Source organism: Amblyomma maculatum, chromosome 3 (assembly GCF_055883805.1).
Source record: "Amblyomma maculatum isolate TAMU_Amacu chromosome 3, ASM5588380v1, whole genome shotgun sequence".
Lineage (NCBI taxonomy): Eukaryota > Metazoa > Arthropoda > Arachnida > Ixodida > Ixodidae > Amblyomma > Amblyomma maculatum.
In genome coordinates, this window is record NC_139346.1 from 5,525,211 (window position 1) to 5,547,559 (window position 22,349).

General features: G+C 45.4%; 1 protein-coding gene across 2 annotated transcripts in view; it reads right to left on the minus strand.

Annotated features, from left to right (window-relative positions):
• Positions 1-22,349, minus strand: part of Ns3 (nucleostemin 3) — a 127,084-nt gene that overhangs the window by 44,226 nt on the left and 60,509 nt on the right. For both annotated transcript variants that reach the window (XM_084597263.1, XM_084597262.1), the window contains exons 10-12: positions 22,164-22,265; positions 773-918; positions 377-498 (exon numbers count right to left, since the gene is read on the minus strand). In XM_084597263.1, coding sequence (XP_084453389.1) covers positions 377-498; positions 773-918; positions 22,164-22,265 — 370 coding nt within the window. The remainder of the gene's footprint in view (positions 1-376; positions 499-772; positions 919-22,163; positions 22,266-22,349) is intronic.

Sequence of the window (22,349 nt, forward strand, 5' to 3'; positions counted from 1 at the left end):
TTTTCAAAGGAGGTTTGTTGAGTAGGACTGTATAAAACCCAAGGAAGCCTTTTGTGTTTTCATAAGAATATTTGTGAACTATTGTAAATAAATCCTTTCAGTACTTAAATGCAATGAGACTTGTGATGTCCCAGGTGCAGCGAGCTTATTCAAATGACACCCCCCGTTAAACTTTTTGGCTCTACAAGAGGACAAAAACTGTTTGCCTTTCTTCCACAAATGTCTGATGTAAGGCTATAGAGAGCCCTTGTCTGATGTATTTATTCAGCTCGGCCCCAGGAGAAGGCATCTGCCCGACCCCAAATTAGTACACTGCAGTTGAAGCAGACAAAAGAGTAAACACACAGCACATGAGACGCAGGCCTGAGTCACTCACAGCCGTAGGCATTGAGCAGCTCCTCGGAGTTGGGTGCACGTGTGGGGTCCTCCGTCTCGTGGGGGACCGGAAGGCAGATGCTGTACGTGGACTCTAGCACATGCCGTGGGATGAGGCTCGCAACATGCACACAAGTTAAGGACCTAACTGCACCTGAGCCAGGAGACCTGTGTTTGGTTCTCGTACTGCTCCCCAGCACCCTGATCTACAGATGCACTTTTTGGGCCGGCACTCTCAATATCTGGAGGGAGCAATGATGCAAGGCCTGAGCAGAGGGAAGGGATGCAACACAATGCTCAGCTAACCATTCATTCAGTGTGCTACACATAAAATGCCGATAGTTAGCACTGTGTAGTGTGGAGGGAGCTACATGTCAACCACGTGCAGGCAAAGGATACGAGGTTGACAGGGCCCACATGGTCGGTCATCTGGTCAATGGGCAGGATGCCGTGCACCACCATCTCAGCCTTGCTGCTCACAAAGTTTGGAAACACCAGGCCAGGGCAGTCGCACAGGCACAGCTCCTCGTCCAGGTTCAGTGTCTGTTGGCCACACACAATCCTCACTCAGTGACGCTCTATGATCTCCCCGTCAGCAGCTCTCATAGAAGCACTAAGTACAATACTTGTAAAAATATCCCAGTTTTGGATGTGTGTACAGCTAATCCTGGATGTAACAAATCTCTATACAGAGAATTCTTTGATGCTGCAAAACTTTTCAAGTCCCCAAGCCATTGAAAGGCATTACTACTGTTCAAGTTGATATGCACTGAAAGCTTAATTCGAACCTCAATAATTCAAATTTTCAGATAGTTCAAACTGCCCTACTTAGTCTGGCCAAGCTTCATTGAAGCTTGTGCATAAAAAAGCGCAATAAATATGTGCTGCCGCATCTGGGTAGCCTGGCACCCAGCCCATGGCCAAAGAAATTACTCCAACATAGGGTGGGCATAGTTACGCACCTCCAAGACAATAAGGGCACAGCCTAACCGGCACCATGACTGGTATGGAGACTGCCTGCCAGTCATGCAACTAAATCCTTATGTTTCACCCCCATTAATTCAAAATTAGTACGGATAAGCCAACACCCATGCAAAACTATGGCGTTGGTTGGGGCCTCACATCAGTTAGGCCGTGCCCAAGTACAACTGGTACTGTAAGCAAAAATCAAAATACCACTTCTCAAACCAGAGGGATGCATGTTAACGAGTTCAGTGGTGGAACTGGCTTCTTGTAGCAGCTTTTGTAGCAGAAGAAATCGCAGTTTGTAGCAGAAATTTCTTGTAGAAGGAAAAATGGCATTATGTAGCAAATATTTGAGCTTTTGGAGCAGAAAGACAATTTGCAGCAAAATTTCAAATCTCGAGACGCTTAGGTAAAGAAGGCTTGTTGCGTTTCTGAAACCCCATTTCTCAGATGTTCATAATGACCATAGCCATGTAAAAATAAGCTTCAAGCTCAAATTCAGTCTAAAGTGCTTTTTCCTTAAAAAGCCCCAAATTAATGCGAAGATTTATTCACAGGGAAGGCATAAAAAGATATGCAACTACACTATAAACACCATAGCCTTGGAAAGAAGGTTGCTATCTCTCTTCATATAAAAACTCTGTAGAAATTCAGAACTGCCGCTTCTTAAAATTGCAACTTTAGGGCACTATTTCTTCTCTTGATGACTCCAGCTTGGACAGTGCCGCTGCAAGCCTTTCCTGTCCATTCTTCAGAAGGGCTGGTCCACTCCCAACATCTGCAAAATGTTTAGACTTGACGCCTTTTGAGAAAAGCAGCTCAGCATTGGTGCTCATATTCCTTCCAGCCTCATCTCTAGCTTACTGTACCTTTTGCTGATTCTGACCTCCTTTCTGGGTGCCCTTATCTCGTACATCAAGGTAACATTGAGGAGCCTTTTTCCTTCAAGACCTGTGCTGATTAGAGAGAAAGGCAGAAGAATATTTTTCCATGTCCTGGGTAGAGATTTATTTTTCCCCTCGAGAGAGGCGCGCTGCTGGTGCTACTCAGTCAAAAGACGCAATGCGCGGTGATGTAGAATAAGCGCTGATTGCCTGCGTTCACATATTTGCTTTCGTTCTTTTGCTTCCGGTGGTTTGGTAGGGTGGCTGGTTAATCAAAGCGACGCAGTGACTCAGAGTCGTAAGTCTGCTTCTTCGCAGCACACTGCAGGGATTGTGCGTATGCTTTCCTCATTGTAATGAAAACGTCCAACGGTACTTACAGACCGTATGCAGGGCTGCAAATATATTGAGTACCTGCGCATGAGTTATTTGCACAAGCGCACGCTTACACACATGCAGTTTTGCTGTGGCGGAGAAGAAATAACTGTCCAGACACACTATCTTCTAAAGGGCGCATAAACGTCGACTTTTGGAATTAAGCTGAGAAATTATACAAGATGTTCCACATAAAGGGTTAAGCTTAAGGTATAAAAGCAGCCAAAAGAGTCCAGTGCGTGCGCACAGAAACAGTCAAATCCTTAGCACTCCTTACGCTACTACTCAGGATATCGCAGCCCATACCTTACTGTTATGAGAAAAAAAGGAAGCAAGCATGCGTACTGCACCAGCTGTGCTTTGCCGAGGGCAGTTCCAAACAGTCACTCGTTTGAAACTGCACCGTCTACTTTCGCCAGCCTGCTCGCACATCCTTTGCACACACACGCACACAATTAAGTGAGCGCCCAGGGTAGCTCGACTTCGACCCTTCGACTGCCAGCCTGCCAGCCCCTCCTTTCACCCTTCCTGCGCATTGGATTTGATATCTTGCAGCCCTCTCTCACTCCCTCCCAGTAGATAGAAAAAAGAAAGAAACACCAGCAGGAAGTGACAGACGTCAATTTTGTGTTACGTGATCGTCCGCCCAGGACCTGCAAAAATATTTTCCGTCTTGCACAGTGTTGCCAGCAGATGTCAGTTTTGGTTTTGCGACAGTTCGGTTTTGCTTTTGGCAGAGTTATTCGTGACTCTTGGCGCAGGCGTGGCGCAGAATTAGGCAAAAAATTGATTTTGTAGCAGCATGTATCAGAATTTCTGATTTGGCACAGCAGTTCCACCACTGAGTTGATCAGGCCTCTCTGACGAGCACACAAAGCATGACGAAACACAGATGGCCTCGTCTCTAATAATAGGCCACCTGCTCAGTTTTGGTACAGTGCAGTCCACTTATAACGATACCAGGTATAACGATTGCTGTTGATAGTTATCGCTTATAACAAATTATTGGGACTTACCAGTTTTCCCATTGGCGCAATGTTTCGATATAATGATCGATTATTAGCGGTCCATCGGATACGATAGCTTTATCGCCACCCAGTAGATGTTTACCACGAAAATTTGCCAGAATGTTTAATAAAAAATAAAATACTAAGGAGAGAATGACGTGAAAACTCGACATATGTGACGAAAACAGACTGTTGTGAAAAAATCCGATGAGCATTATCATCATCGCGATCGCTGCCTGTTGCCGCGCAAACAGTGCGGCCGTGTCGTCATTGCCAATTGTGCGTCCATGAAAGATGGTGCCGACCACATTGACGGCGTGATAGTATAGTGTTCTAGAATTGAGAAGTGTGTCGTCTATCGCCAGCGAGCTGGTTGTTTCAGCGATGACCACGCCGAGCAGCATGAGAGGGCACTGTGTGTAAGAGGAGCGTAATGAGCGCTGAGCAGACAGCTGGGTGAACTGTCTCTGTCCCCGGTACCGTATTTACTAACGTAATGCTCACACTTTTTTTCGCGGAAAACTGATGCTAAGCTGGGGGTGCGATAATTATGGAGGGAAAATTTTCAAGCAAATATTTTGGAGAGCTAAAACCAAATTTAAATAGGTGCGAATTGGGATTCTTAGGTCGGCTATTATAAATATATCCGAAACATTACCTTCAAGCAGAACTTACCCTTGTTATAAAAGTACAGGGTTGCCAAAAGCACGAATTGCTAAAGCCCTTTATTTACAGCATGCAGCCTCATCATCACTCCCTGCGTTTTGTGGTATAATGCTTGCAGCAGACCATACAGTTCTACTCTTGATCAGAGACTTGATCCAAGTCCATGTTGACCCTGCAATAGCTGTCTCCAGTAGCGTACTACGTAGAACTCGACGCCGAAGTGCTTTCAGCTTAAAAGCAGCTGTATAACTTGTGTACCGCCCCACCACGATGCGGCACCCAGAACACTGTATAGTGAAGAAAACCTGGGCCAGGGGGCGCTGCGCCGCTCTGTGCGTCAGCGCCCTCCATGGAGACCCCGTCAAAACCTCCGCGCAGTGCGGCCAGGTCGTCTGCTCCCCGCCGCATAGAAAAGCATGCTGTCGTCTGCTCCGCGCTGCTTTCCAGCACGTGTTTGCGCGCGCGCACTCGGTTGTTTCTCTCCTCCTCCGGCCGCATTCTGGTCGCCGTCGCGCTCCAACTAAGGGGGCAAGAAAAAAAAATCTGGAATGAAAAAGTGACGGCGCGCTTTTTCGCAAAACTCGTGAAAGTGTTTTTCTCTCTTCCCTTTTTCGTGTTGAAACGATGGTTGTCGGTTTTCTTTTTAGGTATCTCGTACCGCTCGTATCTCGCACCTCTGTTTGTAACTGGCGGTGCCGCAGCAGCCATTGCGGTACCAAGTCGGCCTCAAGAAACAGATATATGTCATTAATGCCATCACTCGGCGCTTATAAAGAGAAAACACATACGTTAATCGTTCTATCCTCATATGCGATCCTGCTTCGGGAGCTCAAAACTGCGCATTCGCTAGAGGAGATAACTGAACTAGGGATTGCACAGCGTAGCTGTGGAATTAAGAAGACAAAGGTTTACTTGGAGAGATGTCCCCACCTGCATGAAAAGTCGTCAGGCATTTCCTCGCTCTTCGTCTCGCGGAGAGAGGAAACTGCCGAAAAAATGGCATGCCTCGGCTTCTCGTCAGTGATCCAGATCGTTAAGAAACCTCTCATCGTTAAGGGTAGATAAGTCATTGATTTCGGATGGCAGCGCCACAGCAGCGAACTCCCCCTGACCGCTGTCAGCAGGAACCAAAGGGTAAGGCGGCATGCTTTGTGCCTTTGTAGGGAACGCGTCCTAAACGCGCCTAAAGCAGGCACCACAGCGCCGGCAGCATCGCTTAAAACGTCTGTCCCCAAAGAGTTGAATAGGTCCCTTTCAAGTGAGCTGTCACAAATGGAAAGGAAGCTCCCCAACCAACGCCCGGAGCACTCGTCACTGTGTACACGCGTATCAATTCTCAAAGAGAAGGCTGGACCCTTCATTCTCTGAAAACATGGAAGAGACATCAAGAGGTGCCGCCTCAAGTCCTTCAAAATACCTGTCGCTTGCCTCTGCCTTCGAGTACCGAATTCGCGTTCATGTTTTTTGTTTTTTTTTTTGTCTGAGCCTGCCAACAAGCGCTCTTTGAAAACAATGTCCGCGGCGATCAATTAATCCTAATTTCTTACTTTCGAAAGCACCGATAAAAAACGTGCCTCCAGCCAGCCTAGATGTCAGCTGGGGCAAAGAAAAAAGCAAAAATAAGAAACACCCCTGGCAAAGAGCGCTGGCTTTGCGCGCACAGACGCACGACGATCCCCCCTCGTCCTCACTCTCCTCCCGCTCCGCGTGCACGTGCGGCTGCCTGTAGCACGCGCTCCCGAGCGAGCGGGCTGCACAGACTCCGCAGACAGCCGCGCTCAGCGCGGGCGCGCGTAGGTTTTGTAGTTCCTCTCCGCTCCGCTGGAAACCGAGCGCTGGCGTCGCGGAGTGAACTCCAGCTTTGGTTCCCTATACGGTGGAACAAAGCAAGTAACACGGACGAAACAAAGGAACGATGACAGTGACACGCGGAGACACCTCGCAAAATGGCGAGCATCATGGAGGTAAAAAAAAAAAAAAAGATGAGCATAACCTATGATGATGATGATGATCTACATGAGCAAGCTATCGCCGCCTGGTAGCGTGTGCGCACCATGAGGCCAGCTAAATTCAGTAGCACTCCAAAGATGGCACTTGTTACTACTAGCAGACGACTCTCGCGGTGGTAATATTGGTGATGCGATGATTATGCGAGGAAAAAAAAATTCAAATTTTTGACGCTTAGCGTTGGGGGTGCGAGCATTACGCGAATTGGAGCATTATGAGAGTAAATATGGTAGTTCTTTGGACACCGAAAGCGCTCAACAATAAATTGTGTCGCTTTAGTTCCCACACGCTTGACTAACTGCATTAAACCAATTCTGTGCATAAATAAATGAACTTGTTCCCTATAAAAGCAGCCGTCGTTGGGGAAATTATGTATAAGCGGTGAGACACATACATCCAAGGCCTCTTTTCTTCCACAGAAATGGCTTAAGGAGAATCAGGTGTTGAAAACACTGTGCCGTCATAATTTCAATCTGCCAGAAATCCAAGAACATGCCATGTCTATTTGTACTGTGAAGAACTGCGCCGAAATAAACACACCACAAGACAGAAGACGGGACAAAGGCGCTACTCACAACTGAATTTATTGAAAACCACGAGTGATCTTGTATAGGCGAAGTTTCCAAAGGGAAAGAAGGATGGGGAGAAAGATAGGGGAAATCATCAAACGACCATCGAGAACGCAAGGAAAAAAAAAAAAAAAAGAAAAAAAAAAAAACTCAGTTAATGGATAGCAGAATCTAAAAACCTAATTTCGGAGGCCAGAAGAGATAATGAGGGGATGCTGATACACCTGCTGTCAAACTTCTTAATGTAGAAAGCCTCCAAACTAACACGTGCCGTTTTATCCTTACTCTTTCCAAGAATCTTCGTCTCATTCAACCTGGCCCCGCATCCGTTGCAGTTGATTACGTGCGCAACCAAATGTGCGTACTTGTCTTTTAAATCTGACAAATTTCGTGCATGTTCCCCCAAACGCTCGTTGATGCATCGGCCAGTTTGGCCTACGTACAACTTTCCACACGTCAAGGGAACAGCATAGACCACTCCAACAGAACACTTTGTGAACGGAGAGTCGTGCTTTATCTGGCAACCCCCTTTTTTTGGGTTGCAAATTCGGGGGCACAGCTTCCCCAACTTGTTAGGAGCCGAAAAAGCGACACTCACGCCATGCCTGTTGGCCACTTTCCTCAGGTTGTGCGAGGTTTTGTGCATGTAAGGTACAACAAGCGGTTTCTGCGTCCTCCGTCTATCCTCTCCAGTACATCTTCGCGTTCCACTCTTGATCTTTTGAAGGAGGGTCTCGCAAACTGCAACCAACACAGAGCAGGGGAACCCAGCCGCCGAAAGCCGGCTCATCTGATTATGGAAGCTGGTTTGCAACTGATGCGGGCATGATTTCCTGAGCGAAGGCTCTAAGCAATGCGAAGCTATTGCTCTTTTCACAGTTTTTGAATGCATAGAATCATAAGGCAAAAGATCTTTTTTAGCACGTGGGTAATAGCCCCAGCTATCTGCCATGAAGAAAACGGCTGCTCAGCTCACAGAATTTCATTGGAGAAGGATCTTGAACCAGCTGCTATTGTGCTTGGGGGAGAAGAAGACTCCAGATATTAAGAAAAATGTAACAGTACTGGGGGACGTCTCCGTGCCAGACAATGTCATGCGGCTTCTTGAAAAAGGACCAAAATACAGTTTGGAGATTGATGTCCCGGCACATGAGCTGATCGCTGCAAACAGAAAAATGGCCCTCAAAGTAGGAGATGAAGAGGACCAAGACCGTTGCCTTCTGGAGGGCGTGGACTGTTTGCGGAATTGTTCATCTAACAGCGAAGGTGTCCAGACTGATCGAGTGTTGAAAGGTGTCGTTAACTTCTTTAGGCAGAATAGCCTAAAGCTTGTTCAAGCTGACAAAGAGACTGGGTTTGTTGTTTTGCCTGAAAATTTGTATAACGAGAAAGCACGTGCTACGGTCAATAAGAACTTTGTACAGGTTAAGAAAAGTGCTGTTAGAGTTAAGACAAAGTTCATTAAATTTTGTAAAAATTTAAATTTGGAAGCGCTTGCTAGGGATATAAATAAATCTAGAGGTAATAGCCTAAATGCTTTCTTTACAGCCAAGACCCACAAGCCAGAACTACCATTCCGAACCATTGTCAGCGAGGGCGGTTCGTGGCAAAAAGACGTTAGCGGCTTTTTGCAGAAGCATCTTAAATCACTTGTTTTGGACGATCCCTTCCTGACAAAAAAATCGATTGATGTTGTTGAGTACCTACAGAGTTCTGACGATATTGGCTTCGGGTTTTCAGTAGACGTTAAAGACTTGTTTTACTCTATTCCTCAAGACCAGCTTTTGATGGCTGTAAAGGAATGCATTGAAGCAAACGGCGACGTGTCTTTTCAGAATTCTTCAGGATTGTCGGTGGATAATTTTATCAATTTATTGCAGTTTTACCTATGCTCTACTTTTATTCTTTTTGACAATCTGCCTTATCTGCAGCGCAATGGTGTCTGTATAGGGTCCTGCGTGGCCCCGGTTCTTTGTGACATCTTTTTAACAAAGATTGACAAATCTTTAGATAAATGTTTGCGTGGGGGGGTGGTTTTACATGTTTTTAGGTATGTTGACGATTTTTTAGTACTTTTAAAACCGCAGACTTCCATCACCTACCCCTCTACAGTAGGTGATGTTTTAAGTGTTTTTGACAAACATGGACTTGGGCTCTCTTTTACTCATGAACTACCCGACACTAACGTTTTACAGTTTTTAGACTTGAAACTAACCTTCCTTGAAAGACACGTTTGCTGGGGCTATTACCCACGTGCTAAAAAAGATCTTTTGCCTTATGATTCTATGCATTCAAAAACTGTGAAAAGAGCAATAGCTTCGCATTGCTTAGAGTCTTCGCTCAGGAAATCATGCCCGCATCAGTTGCAATCCAGCTTCCATAATCAGATGAGCCGGCTTTCGGCGGCTGGGTTCCCCTGCTCTGTGTTGGTTGCAGTTTGCGAGACCCTCCTTCAAAAGATCAAGAGCGGAACGCGAAGATGTACTGGAGAGGATAGACGGAGGACGCAGAAACCGCTTGTTGTACCTTACATGCACAAAACCTCGCACAACCTGAGAAAAGTGGCCAACAGGCATGGCGTGAGTGTCGCTTTTTCGGCTCCTAACAAGTTGGGGAAGCTGTGCCCCCGAATTTGCAACCCAAGAAAAGGGGGTTGCCAGATAAAGCACGACTCTCCGTTCACAAAGTGTTCTGTTGGAGTGGTCTATGGTCTATGGTTGGAGTGGACTTTCCCTTGACGTGTGGAAAGTTGTACGTAGGCCAAACTGGCCGATGCATCAACGAGCGTTTGGGGGAACATGCACGAAATTTGTCCGATTTAAAAGACAAGTACGCACATTTGGTTGCGCACGTAATCAACTGCAACGGATGCGGGGCCAGGTTGAATGAGACGAAGATTCTTGGAAAGATGAAGGATAAAACGGCACGTGTTAGTTTGGAGGCTTTCTACATTAAGAAGTTTGACAGCAGGTGTATCAGCATCCCCTCATTATCTCTTCTGGCCTCCGAAATTAGGTTTTTAGATTCTGCTATCCATTAACCGAGTTTTTTTTTTTTTTTTTTGCGTTCTCGATGGTCGTTTGATGATTTCCCCTATCTTTCTCCCCATCCTTCTTTCCCTTTGGAAACTTCGCCTATATAAGATCACTCGTGGGTTTCAATAAATTCAGTTGTGAGTAGCGCCTTTGTCCCGTCCTCTGTCTTGTAGTGTGTTTATTTCGGCGCAGTTTTTCACAGTACAAATATGAACCAACTAGCCCAAGAAACGATATTAATGCCATGTCTATGCGGGATTGTATTTAAGACCGCTTTTCTGCATACAGACTGCCGATCAACTGACAAACAACAGTATGAAATTTCCTCAACGTATTGGGTACTTTATTTCTTGAACGTTAACGAGAGGTCGAATGACAAATGTCTACAGTATTTTTATGATCACATAAATGTTTATTAACGGATACGCCGATTTATGCGGACCATACTGCAGTCCCCCATCAACGCTCGCAGGGTCTGAAAAACCAATGGAGTGTGTTTTAGACTAGGCTAGCATACTTTTTTTTGCACCACATGTAAATAGAGATAAGTGAAGACTGCTTGGAGAAAGAAATTAAGCCAGGGGCTGTTGAATACTTATTTGATTATTTGAATGTGGGTTGATACATATTGATACGTGGCAAGGTTAGTCCAGGATGACGCAGCACACAGCAGCGTCAACCTTCTTCTAGCACTAAACGTTGCTACCACTTTGTCGTCTTCTGTGTCACCGTTGTCTTCTTTAACGTCCAGCGATGCAGGGCATATATGTCAAAATATGAACAGGCAGTTGTATAAGAAAGAAATGGATCAACAAAAGCTCACACAAATGCCCGAAACCACCCAGCGGACAACTTCAAAAACCAGCATGGTAAGCAATTCGCGACTTAAGTGAATATAAATATATAATTCAAGAATATGGTACCAACATATGAAACACTACAGAAATATATGAAAATGTCACTCAACTATGAGCACGTGAATAAATTAAGCTGCTAAATTTGAAAACAAGAAGAGTGCAGAGTCATGATTATTTGCACCTCCTCATCTTCAGGTGCTTTATCTGCTCTGCTCTTGGTTTAGTGACTTCACATAAAAATGGAATGGAATGAGGACGTAGAACTTCACTATGCGAAGCGTCATCTCTCTTATGGGTACAGCATCCAGGCTCCGGAACCTCTGCGCTTTGCAAGAACATCGCAATTCACGGATGCTGCTTGCATATCCTCTGTGACGTCACACAAGCATTCCAAAATGGTGGTCGCTCTTGGTAAGAGGAGCTTCCCGATTCCGATTCCTATCGCATTTTTTTTTAATATGTGCTGCACGCTAGGCACTAAAACTTTCCGAGTAGAATCACAGACCTGTATATTATTCATAGAAGTATAAAACAGCAATACAACGAACGACCCTGTCATCGCCCCTTTAATTCTTGAACTGAAAAAATTGTGACTCTTCCAGCGAGCTTTGCAAGCTCCACAGATGGACAAAGAAGATCCCCGTGGTTGAAGTTTGAGATGAATTCATTTTCTTCTTTTTGTGTGCGCATAATTTGCTCGAAATGAGATCCGCAGAACAAGTACTGCATTTCGATTTGTGCATGAACTTTCGAGCCACATATACTGCAATATAAGCTGCGACCTAGAAGTGTGCCTATAGTGACATACTTATGACCATCTGAGGAAGGGCATTCAAAGCAGCTTAGACGTCCTCAAGCCTCAGCTTAGACGTCCTCAAGTGAACCAGGTAGTCAAGGTCATCAACCGAAAAAAGCGCGCAGTGAACAAAAAAAAAAAAAAGGAACGAACAAGAGCGTTCAGGGGGAGGGGGGGTTTGCGGGGGCAGGAGCCACAGGAGACGAACTGGAACTGTGACTGGCAGACACGTGTTTTCCTGCTTGACTAATCATCAACATGATACGACAGAGCAGCAATACAATGCAACGGAATCGACTCAGAACACAAGCCGCAGAAGCAGACGCCCCAAACGTTTCCTCAGCGGCGCGCGCGTTTCTGGTGCGCTCTTGCGACTAAGAGAGCCACCTACACTTTTCATCACTCCGGTGACCACCTCGCTCCCATTGCCGCGCACTGAAGACTGCACACTTCTCAATTCTAAAGTGATAGCTCACAAGATAAAACAGCAGATTCATCGGGATTTCTGGCAGAGTTTGAAGGTTGGAAGCCTCTTGAAAAATTGTTGTGTTGTTGTGATGGGTTTAATGGCGCATAAGCAACTAAGGCTATCATGCACCAAAAATGAGATGTATAATGTTTGTCAGGAATACGAACTACAGACATCAGGGACATTACAACTTGTTTAGGAGCATTGCCTCCTCTAAAAATTTAAAAACACAGGATGTATCGACAATTGCATCCTCTCCGAGGAGCAAGGCGGGATGAAATGGAATTCGCTCTTTGTAGAAGTGTGTAAAATATTTTTCTCTCAGTTTCTCGAACTTTGCGCAGGAGAATAAAATATGGTTTATAGTGACCTCTTCTCCACATCCTTCCCATATTGGCCTTTCATTTTTCCTAAGAATGAAGTTGTGCGTCAGATGGGCATGTCCGATACGGAGGCGACACAAAATTGCTTCAAATAAGCGCTTCTGGTGGTTACACGACTTCCATTCCTTGAGTTTTGGTTTGACGGCATACAGTTTGTTGTTTGCTTCATTGTCCCATGAAGCTTGCCATTTTTTTCCCAGTTCTGTTTGTACAAATGTTTTTGCATCCCGATATGGTATACTTACTTGCTGAATTTCTACATTGCAGGCAGCTGCTGCAATTGCATCAGCTTTCTCATTACCTCTGATCCCTATGTGGCTTGGTATCTAGCAGAACTTTATTTCCTGCCCCCGTGCCTCTGCTGCTATTATGGTATGTATTATGTCTCCCACTAAGGGCGCTACTGCCTTACTGGGATGTAGAGCTGTGATTGCACTGAGGGAATCAGAGAAGATTGTGCTCTTTTCTATGTTTTTCTTCAGTATATGTTTTACTGCTACGAAAATGGCATAACTTTCAGCAGTGAAAACTCATGCACATTTAGGCAGTCTTACTGTTTTTTCCCATTTGTCTTGCACTATAGCGCTTCCCACATGATGTGTCGTCTTAGAACCATCAGTAGAAACAGCCCTGTAATTTTTATATTTTTCCTCCAGAGCCAAGAACTCTTGTAGTATGTGTTCATGAGGAGAAAGCAACTGCGTAAGTGTGAAATCACATAAACAGGGGAGACTGGGCCAAGGTGGTATTGGATCATGCCTCGGGGCAATGTTTGGAAGGCTCTACAGTATTCCTAGTTCTAGGCATTTTTCCTCAAAACGGAGAGATAAAGGTTTCATTGAGTGTGACTTGTTTTGGAACAATATTCTGGAGGTGCACTTTGTAACTATGGAGTAGCATATATGATTTGGCAGGGATTGTATTTTCAAAACATACAAGCGGTAAGTAACGATCTTCAGTATTAGAGGGAAGGCTCATTTGTATCTGTATAGAGGCTGTTTTTAAGAGATGTGCGGTAAGCACCAGTTGACAGACGCAAGCCTAGGTTATGAACCGGATCTAATTGTTTCAAATAGGATGGTCTTGCGGACCCATACACTATGAAGCCATAGTCCAAAGAAGACTGTACAACAGATCGGTATATGTGCAGCAGAGATTTCCCATCAGACCCCCAGTGTTTTCATGAAAGTACTTTGAGTATGTTTAGTGATTTTGAAGCTTTCTTTTTAAGGGTGTTGATATGAGGTAGGAATATGAGCTTCCTGTCAAAAGTTATCCCTAGAAACTTAAGTTTGTTTTTAACTAGTAGTTCATTCTCATTTATGTACAGAGTGGGATTGATGTTTATGCCTCATTTTAGCGAAGACATAACCGCCACTGTTTTCTGCGGAGAGAACTGAAACCCATTTTTGTTTGCCCATGTCATTAATTTATTTATTGTTAATTGTAGTTGTCTTTCACAGGATGATACATTTTAGGCGGTGCTGGCTATCTGGAGATCATCGACATAGGCTGAATACATAATAGATTTAAGTATTACTCTGTTAATTGAATTCATTTTTACAATAAAAAGTGTGGGACTTAAAATGCAGCACTGAGGGACACTGTTTTCCTGGGTAAAGGTTTTTGACAGGACTGAGCCAAGACGAACTTGAAATTAACAGTTGGACAAAAAGTCGCTCAAAACTTTCAGCATCCTGCCATGTATGCCTAAATCTCCTAGGTCCCGCAGTATTCCGTATCTCCACGCAGTGTCGAACGCCTTCTCCAAGTCGAAAAAGACAGCAAGACAGTGCTCTTTGTATGAATGCATCTCTAATTGTATTTTCGAGTCGGACTAAGTAATCTGTAGTTGAGCATGTTTTTTTAAAATCGCACTGATGATTATCGAGAAGTTGGCGAGACTCTAAAATGAAGGTTAGTCTGATGTTTAAAATGGCTTCAAAAGATTTTGCCAGACACCTGGTGAGAGCTATGGGCCTGTAGCTACCGGGGGAGGTTGGTGGTTTTCCGGGCTTCAGGAAAGGCACAATAAGAGCCTCTTTCCAGGCATCTGGCATTTTGCCATGTACCCATATCATGTTAAAGAATTTTAAAAGTGCATGCACTGAGGAATCAGATAGATGTGCAAGCATTTCAAAATGTATTTTATCCTTGCCAGGCACAGTCTGTTTGCCAGCAGCTAACACTTTCTGTAACTCTTGAAGTGTGATTAAACTATTGTATGGTTCGTCTTTACCTCTGTCGGTTGGAAGCCTTTGTTTTTCAGCTGTGCTTTTGTACCTTAAAAAAGATTCTGGGTAGTTAGAATAACTGGAAATATTGTAGAAGTGCTCGCCTAGTATATCTGCCTGTTCTTCTATACTTGTTGATACTCCTGGGGGTGTTAAAACCGGAATTGTGAAGGGAGAGTAAGTACCGTTTAGTTTGTGTACCTGTTCCCACATTTTTTTGGAAGTGATTGAGCTATTTACAGAGGATATGTAGTTCTTCCAGGATGTTTTTTCCGCATTTTGGCGAATACACCGGGCCCTGGCTCTCGCCTTCTTAAAAAGTATTAGATTTTCCTGTGACGGATACTTTCGAAATATTCCCCAAGCTTTGTTTTGTTGTTTTTTTGCATCTCTGCCTTTGCTGGACCACCATACTTTGTGGTGGCATTTTACCATTCCTGTGGATTGTGGAATAGCCAGGTGGGCAGCATTTATGATACAAGTTATGAACAGTGTGTTCAGTTCATCAATACAGTCGAACCAGGATATATCGAACTCGAAGAGGATCGCAAAAAAGTTCGATATATCAATAATTCGATATACAGAAATTGGCTTGTGACGGCACTTACGATGCGAAAAAACGATACCGTATTTGCCGCATTATCAACCCACTCGCATAATGAACCCACTCTCCACTTTTGCACCCGAGAATTTGAAAAAAAAAAAATGCTTTAAGACCAGCTCGCTCACATGCAAGCGATTAAGCGATCTCAGCGACGAGCGGCAGCGACAGAGCGAAAAATTTCCAACTTGTTGGAACTGCGTCCCGCTGGCCGCTCGAGCCACAGCAGCAGCTCAAAACAAGGTTTCTGTGTCGTTGCAGCAGAAAATCGCGAGCGTTTTCGCTTGCATGTCGATGGCGCACCTCACTCCGTTTCGGTTGTTGCATCCACAGCTCATTTCTTGGCAGCGTGCCAAGATGTTGCCCAGCGATAACGTCAGGGCGCATTTATCTTTTTATAGCTCCTCCAGTGGCGGGGAGTGAATTTGGCAGAGTGCCCGTGATGGCTTGATTGCACAAGCCTGGTTCGATTTATCACGCCGTGCTTGGGGCGGGCGTCATGATCGCAGCAGCTGACGGCGTGCTTCCGTCGATTCATACATGCAAAGATAAACGGCTCCCGCCACAAAAAAAAAAAAAAAAAAAAAGCCTGCCGCTTCTTAACGTCCGCAGCCGCCATATCTTGCGCTACTTCGCGCGTACAGCACAACGATAAGAAAGAATGACTCTCGCAAAAAAAAAAAAAAAAAACACACAGAGAGAGCTGCCGCTTCTTAACGTCCACAGGCACCATAGCCACGTCAGCTGCCGCGCGCAGAGGGTTCGCAACACACGCTGGAGAAAGCGTCCCACGTCTGTCTGAAAACGGGCTGAGCTGGCTTGGCACATGCGTAGCGCGTGCTGAAGGAGAGAGCTCGGCAAAAGAATGGGCACACCCACGCACATGGCTTGCAAACGTCATGTGTTGGCGCGCGGGAAACGATAACTGCACATGCGCGCCTTTAGGGAATGGGCGCGGAGCTGTCCAGAACTGTCCCCTCTCATTCCTTCCACGCGTGGCTTGAAAACGTCACGCGGCAAACAGCCAAGAGTGATGCGATCATCTTTGGAGAAGGCACACTTTCCAGTGCGTAGTGCGGAGTTCGATATATCAAACGACCGGCGAAATTGAGTTCGATATATGACGCGGCTTTCCTATACTTTTACATGGGATTTTCAAGGGGATATTCCGTGAGTTCGATAAAACCAAAATTCGATATATCCGGGTTCGATATAACCGGGTTCGACTGTATTATGAGTTTCTGAAAAGATTTCATCTAAATTAGCTTCCCTTTTAAAAAAATCCCAGTCTGCCATATGAAGTTTCCAGCTTCGTGGTTTTCTGGGGGTGACATTTGGTGCAGATGATAAAGTATTTGTATGGGTAAGTGGTCGCTCCCGTAGGGGTTGTCCAAAACATCCCAATTAAAATCGTTAAAAACACCAGGTGAGCTATCTATGCAGCTCATTTTCCCCAAGCTTGGGGAGCAGTAAGTAGGTTTACCGGTGTTCACCAAGCAAACATTATCGCATAAAATAAAATCCTCTATATTCTGGCCTCGCATGTCAGTTTTTTCACTCCCCCAAAATGAAGAGTGGGCGTTAAAATTTCCTACCAACAAAAAAGGTTCTGGCAGTTGATTTAAAAGGTCTTCCAATTCATTCAGAGTTACATGAAGATGTGGCTGGAGATGCACATTGCACATAGTGATTGTTTTGTAAGTTACAGGAGTGGCGGCCACAGTTTCCAACCTAGTTGTTAGTTTGAGTTCCCGAGCTGCAATACTGTTTTGAACTAGGATGGCAACGCCGCCAGAGAATCTATTTGCCTGCTCTCTGTCGCAGCGAAAGACATTATAATTTTTTAGGATTCTTGTATGCTGGAGACCCAAGTTAGTTTCCTGTAAGCATAGAGCGAAAGGTGAGTGTACAGCTAATATGTCTTTTATATCCTGTAAGTTATTTATCAGTCCTCTGCAATTCCAATTTACTATGAAAGCCATCCTATTCTATGTGGGTAACAGAAACAAACTAGCTTTTGGCCCCGTAATTCGGGGTCTGTCTTTTTTAGCTTTTTCCAAGGAGTCCCACCATCTCTGGGATGTTGACGGCTCAGGACTACCTTGGTTTGTTGTGTCCATTGCATCTTCTGATGCAATGGACAGAGGGATTTCAGTTTGGTTTCCCCGTGTGCGGGAAGGCCTTGTGGCCGGTCGGTTTCTGCAGGTTTCTGCAGCAATGACAGTCGGATTCGAGCTTCTTTGTAGGTAATGCTCTCTGTGACTTTCAGTGTTACAATTTCTTTTTCCTTTTTCCATGTTGGACAGGTTCGTGAATAGGCTGCATGGTCACCTTCACAGTTTACGCACAGATATGATTCATTTTGACAGTTTTCGGCAGCATGTTCATACGAAGCACATTTGGCACAGGTCTGTTGGCCATACTTCTGACAGCTGTAGCAACGACGTGGGTTTGGAATGTACTGTTTGACATTTAGCTTCATGTATTGTACTTCAACAATTTTTGGGAGTTTGCTCGAGGCAAATGTGAGTACGAAGTGCTTAGTCAGTATTTTTTTCCCATCTCGCCGTATTTTCATTCTGTACACATTTGTCACATTCTATTCTTGCAGTCCTTCAAGTAGTTCCTCTTCTGTTAAGTGTATGAGGTCATAGTCTGAGATTACTCCACGAATGGTATTCAAAGAGCGGTGGGGACTGACGGTTAGAGGGATTTCTCCAAACGAAGTTAGCCGAGGCAGTTTTTCAAACTGGTGTTTATAGAGTATTTGAAGTAGCAGGTCACAGTTAGGCAACTTTTTGACTTTGTATCCGGGTCCTATAGCAAGAGACTATGAATGATGATACAATCTAGGCAGTCTTCTCTAGGTCTTCACTGTGTATCACATGGTAGCATGGAAAATTCATGTCATTGGTTTGAAAGAATTGAGCTGTGACGTCGGTGCGACCTCGTTTCAGAGGCCGATCATTTAGTAGTAGAGAGGCAGCCAAAAAAAAAGGTTTGTTTTTCGGCCGGGGTGGCAGCCACCCACCACGGAGCCCAACTAGGGGACGCGGCAGGAACTTGGAAGCAGACCTGCCTATGCCAGCTGTACACCCCGAATATAACCAAATATGGCATAACGCAGGGTAGTTAGCCACACAATCTTAACCCTGGAAGAAGGAAAAAACCAAGAAAAAAAGAGAAGACAGGACAGTTGTAAGGAAGGAGATAGGAAAGTGAAAGATGGCAGGGAGGATAGGAAAGGGCGATTTCCCCCCGGGTGGGTCAGGCCGGAGGTGCCGTCTACGGGAAGCGTGGGCCAAAGTGGTGTGTTGCCTCCGCTGAGATGCCTTGAAGGTCCAAACACACGGCATCGGCTCAACCACCAGAATCCCCTTTTCCCCAGACCCGGCGATGCCACGCACGGCTAAGCGTGGGTGCACGGGGTCCGTGGCGTCACACAGTACACACAAACACCTGCTTTAACAGGTGCCCCCTGCGGGGCCTTGTGAAAAATACGGCATTGACACTCTACGATTTGACGGTCATCAAGCTGGGGTGTCCCGCAGTTCATCCAGTCACTAATCGGTGTCGTGCACACAAAAAGGATTGCCGCCAGTGTACGCGCTACTGCAAGTGATGCTCGCTTGGATTGTCAAGCTTCAGCTGGTGCTCAAGCAAGCTCAAATTTCTGACTTTTTTAAAGCTATACAGCTTCCTCAGAGGAAGCTGTATAGCTTTCCTTTGTAGCAAGTATGCTTAACTCTTTCCCTACCGCGCCCACTGAGCATCGTTAGCCTGCTAATGATGACTTTGCGCGCTGATTTTGAACTCTTCCGCGTCACTCACAGACACACTATACCATCTAGTGCGTAGTCGGATAACTGAAGTTTCGATTTTGATGCTGTTCACATTTATCTCGCAAAGCGGCTATTTTTGAGCATGCTCCAACATGCGGCAGCGTCTCAGTCGCATGCAAGAATAGCGGCATCCGCGTCTACGATGCGCACTCTGAAACGTCGCATATCTGACGACTACGCACTATCTACGATCGATTCTATCGATGACCCAAGCAAAAGCGACTCTGAAAATGCTGCCAATTATCATCAAAATTCAGTTCCGACCCCGCTGACACCGAAAACCAGCCCGGAACACCGGCGTCCGCAGTCCGGCCCACTAGCGATGACTTTGCGCGCAAATTTTGAACCTTTCCGTGTCGCTCACGGACACGCTACGCCATCCAGCGTGTAGTCGGGTAACTGAAGCTTAGATTTTATTGCTCTTTACATTTTTTCCCGCAAGGTGGCTATTTTGGAATGCGCTCCGAGCACGCGGTAGCATCAAAGTCGCATGTGAGAATGGCGGCAACCACATCAGTGACGCGCGCTTCGAAACATCGCAAATCTGACGATTCCGCACTGTCTACAACCAATTTTATCAATGACCCAAGCAGCAGTGACTCTGAAGATGCTGCCTTATCGTCAGAATTCAGTTCTGACCCCGATGACGATAGAAACCAGCCTGGAACGTCGGCCGCCACACTTTGTTGGCCTGTTTTGCATGCGTCTGGGACCACTCTGGATGTTTTGTTTGTGTTGTTGGTGTCATTTAACTCATTCCCAGGGTGTCAACATCAATTGGCCACGATATTTTGCCTCCCGAAAAACAGGCAGTGGCGTTCTGCCCAAGAAGGGAACCGGGCATCCATTTCGGCATGGCGCTCTGCAGCCGCCCTAGCTGATTGTTCATAATGCATCAAGAACACTATTCATAACTGAACTTTTATTTTTTCCCAGGGGGTGGCCAATATAATGCTCTGCATTTTGAATATCTCTAAAAATTTTAAAAATTTTTGTCATTTCATTACAAGTGCACTTTGTCAAGTTTTGTTCAATTTTTTTCTAAAATCTGGTTTTTGGGAAACTATATTGTGTGTTACAACCCACAACTTCATATTCAAAGTTGTATGCCTAAAAAGCGAATCAATTTAGCTTTCTTTTTGTGTATTGCATAAAATTTTAGACATACAGTTCAATCCCAGTACAACGAACGCCGCTTCAACAAAATTTTCACCACAACGAAGTATTTTGCATTCCCCGTGAAACCCCCATAGGACTTCATGTATTAAAATATCCTCAAGAACGAAGTACTTTGCGAGCCCATGTTCACTTCTACAAACTTCTTTTGCAACTTTTCACAGTCTTTCTTCAGAAGGTGGGTGCTGGAGAGAGACTTTCTCGTTCCCGCCGTTTATTTTTTTGCATCGCAGATCGCTAGGGGAGGGGGGCGCACCCATACCGCACATCCTCCTTGCGCACACCGCTCGCTTGCTTTTTTTTTTTTTTTCTTCCTTCAGATGCCCACGTGATTTTTGAAGTGACTGCACGCCCCGCTAATTGGCTAACTCCGTTCTCCGTGTGAAAAAACAAATCCGCCTTTGCCTTTGCTGGGCTTCTTCAATTGATGCAGCTCGCAGTTTCCTGCCAAGCAGGAAAGCACGTCATGATCATGTGCGAGCAGTGTTGGCTAGCAAGCGTTCGCGGCTTCCAAGCTGCACTGTGTACCATTCAAAAGGATTTTTTTTTTCGACAAGGTTTCGCATTCTGCATGTCACGAGATGGCGTCTCCCGATTGCCGCTGTGGCCATGCCACTAATTTTGCCTAAAAGCACGATCTATCGTGGCGCTGAAGCTGCTTAGGCATCACTTTCCCATCTGCACAGTCACAAAAACAGTGTCCGTACGCGACAGGAATTGCCTCAAGAAGATTGTGCCCACTTCTCGCTGTTGCGCTAAGCACCTCTGGCTAGGCTATTATTGAGCCACCACAGAGTGCCGGCACTTCTTTACTAATTACAGATAACACGATGCGACGATGCAGTATTTTGCCGTGCATCATCATCATCATCAGCCTGACTATACCCACTGCAGGGCGAAGGCCTCTCCCATATTCCTCCAATTAACTTGGTTCTGTACTAGCTGCATCCACTTGACCCCTGCGAACGTCTCAACCTCATCCGCCCACCTAACTTTCTGCCACCCCGTTACACTTTCCTTCCCATGGAATCCAGTTTGCCACCCTAAGCAACCATCAGTTATCCTCTCTTCGCACTACATGTCCTGCCCATGCCCATTTCTTCTTGATTTCCACTAGAATGTCAGTAACTTGTTCCTATCTCTTGATGTTACCCCTATCATTTTTCGTTGCATAGCCCTTTGCATTGTCCTCAACTTAAGTAGAACCCTCTTGGTTAGCTTCCATGCTTCAGTCCCACAGGTGAGTACAGGTAAGATGCAACTGTTGTATACTTTCCTCTTGAGCGATACCGGTAAAGCTGCTAGTCATAACCTGTGAACACTTACCTCTACCTTTTGCTACCTTTTAAGCTAATGACGACGCCCAAATCAAAATATTGCGCATTTTGTGGCACAGTCACAACAATGCCAGGCTGACGTTCTCAAAATGGCGCCAGACTGCGAGCAGTCAACACCGCTAGCCAAACAGTGGTAGCCATATTCGACACGGGCACTGGATGACCAATAGCAGCATGCGCTTTGCACGATTTTGTCCCTTTGTTTTCCACATGGGGGGGGGGGGCACGGACATGGTTAACAACTGAGATATACTAAATAGCCCGAGTCAATTTCTTTCGAACGAGGCCAAGATTATGCACATGGAGTGCTTATTTCTCGCACTGCGGGCAATCAAACAGGCGTAATTTGACCTCAATTTAAATGGGCGTGCTTACAGGTTCACATTTTTGGAATGCTATAGCATGCAAGTTAGGTTGTAGTTTTCAACGAAACTTTGAAAGCAGCTGTGAAAAGATATCAGAATTACAAGAATGAAGACATCGAAAATTCGATTTTTCTGACCAATTACCAATTTTCAGTCACAAAGACACAAAGACACAAAGTAATAATAAGGAAACACAAATGATGGAGGGAGGGTGTCCACCTGAAAGTGCTTGGTCTTGCCCGGGGTGGTGGACACGGAGACCCTCTTACTGCGCAGCAGAGCGTTGATGGTTGAACTCTTGCCCACGTTGGGGTAGCCCACCTGCACACCCCCACAGTTCCTTCTGATGATATCAGTCAAAAGGGTTCATTTCTTTATTTCTTCCTCAGGCAGTTCATTATGTAC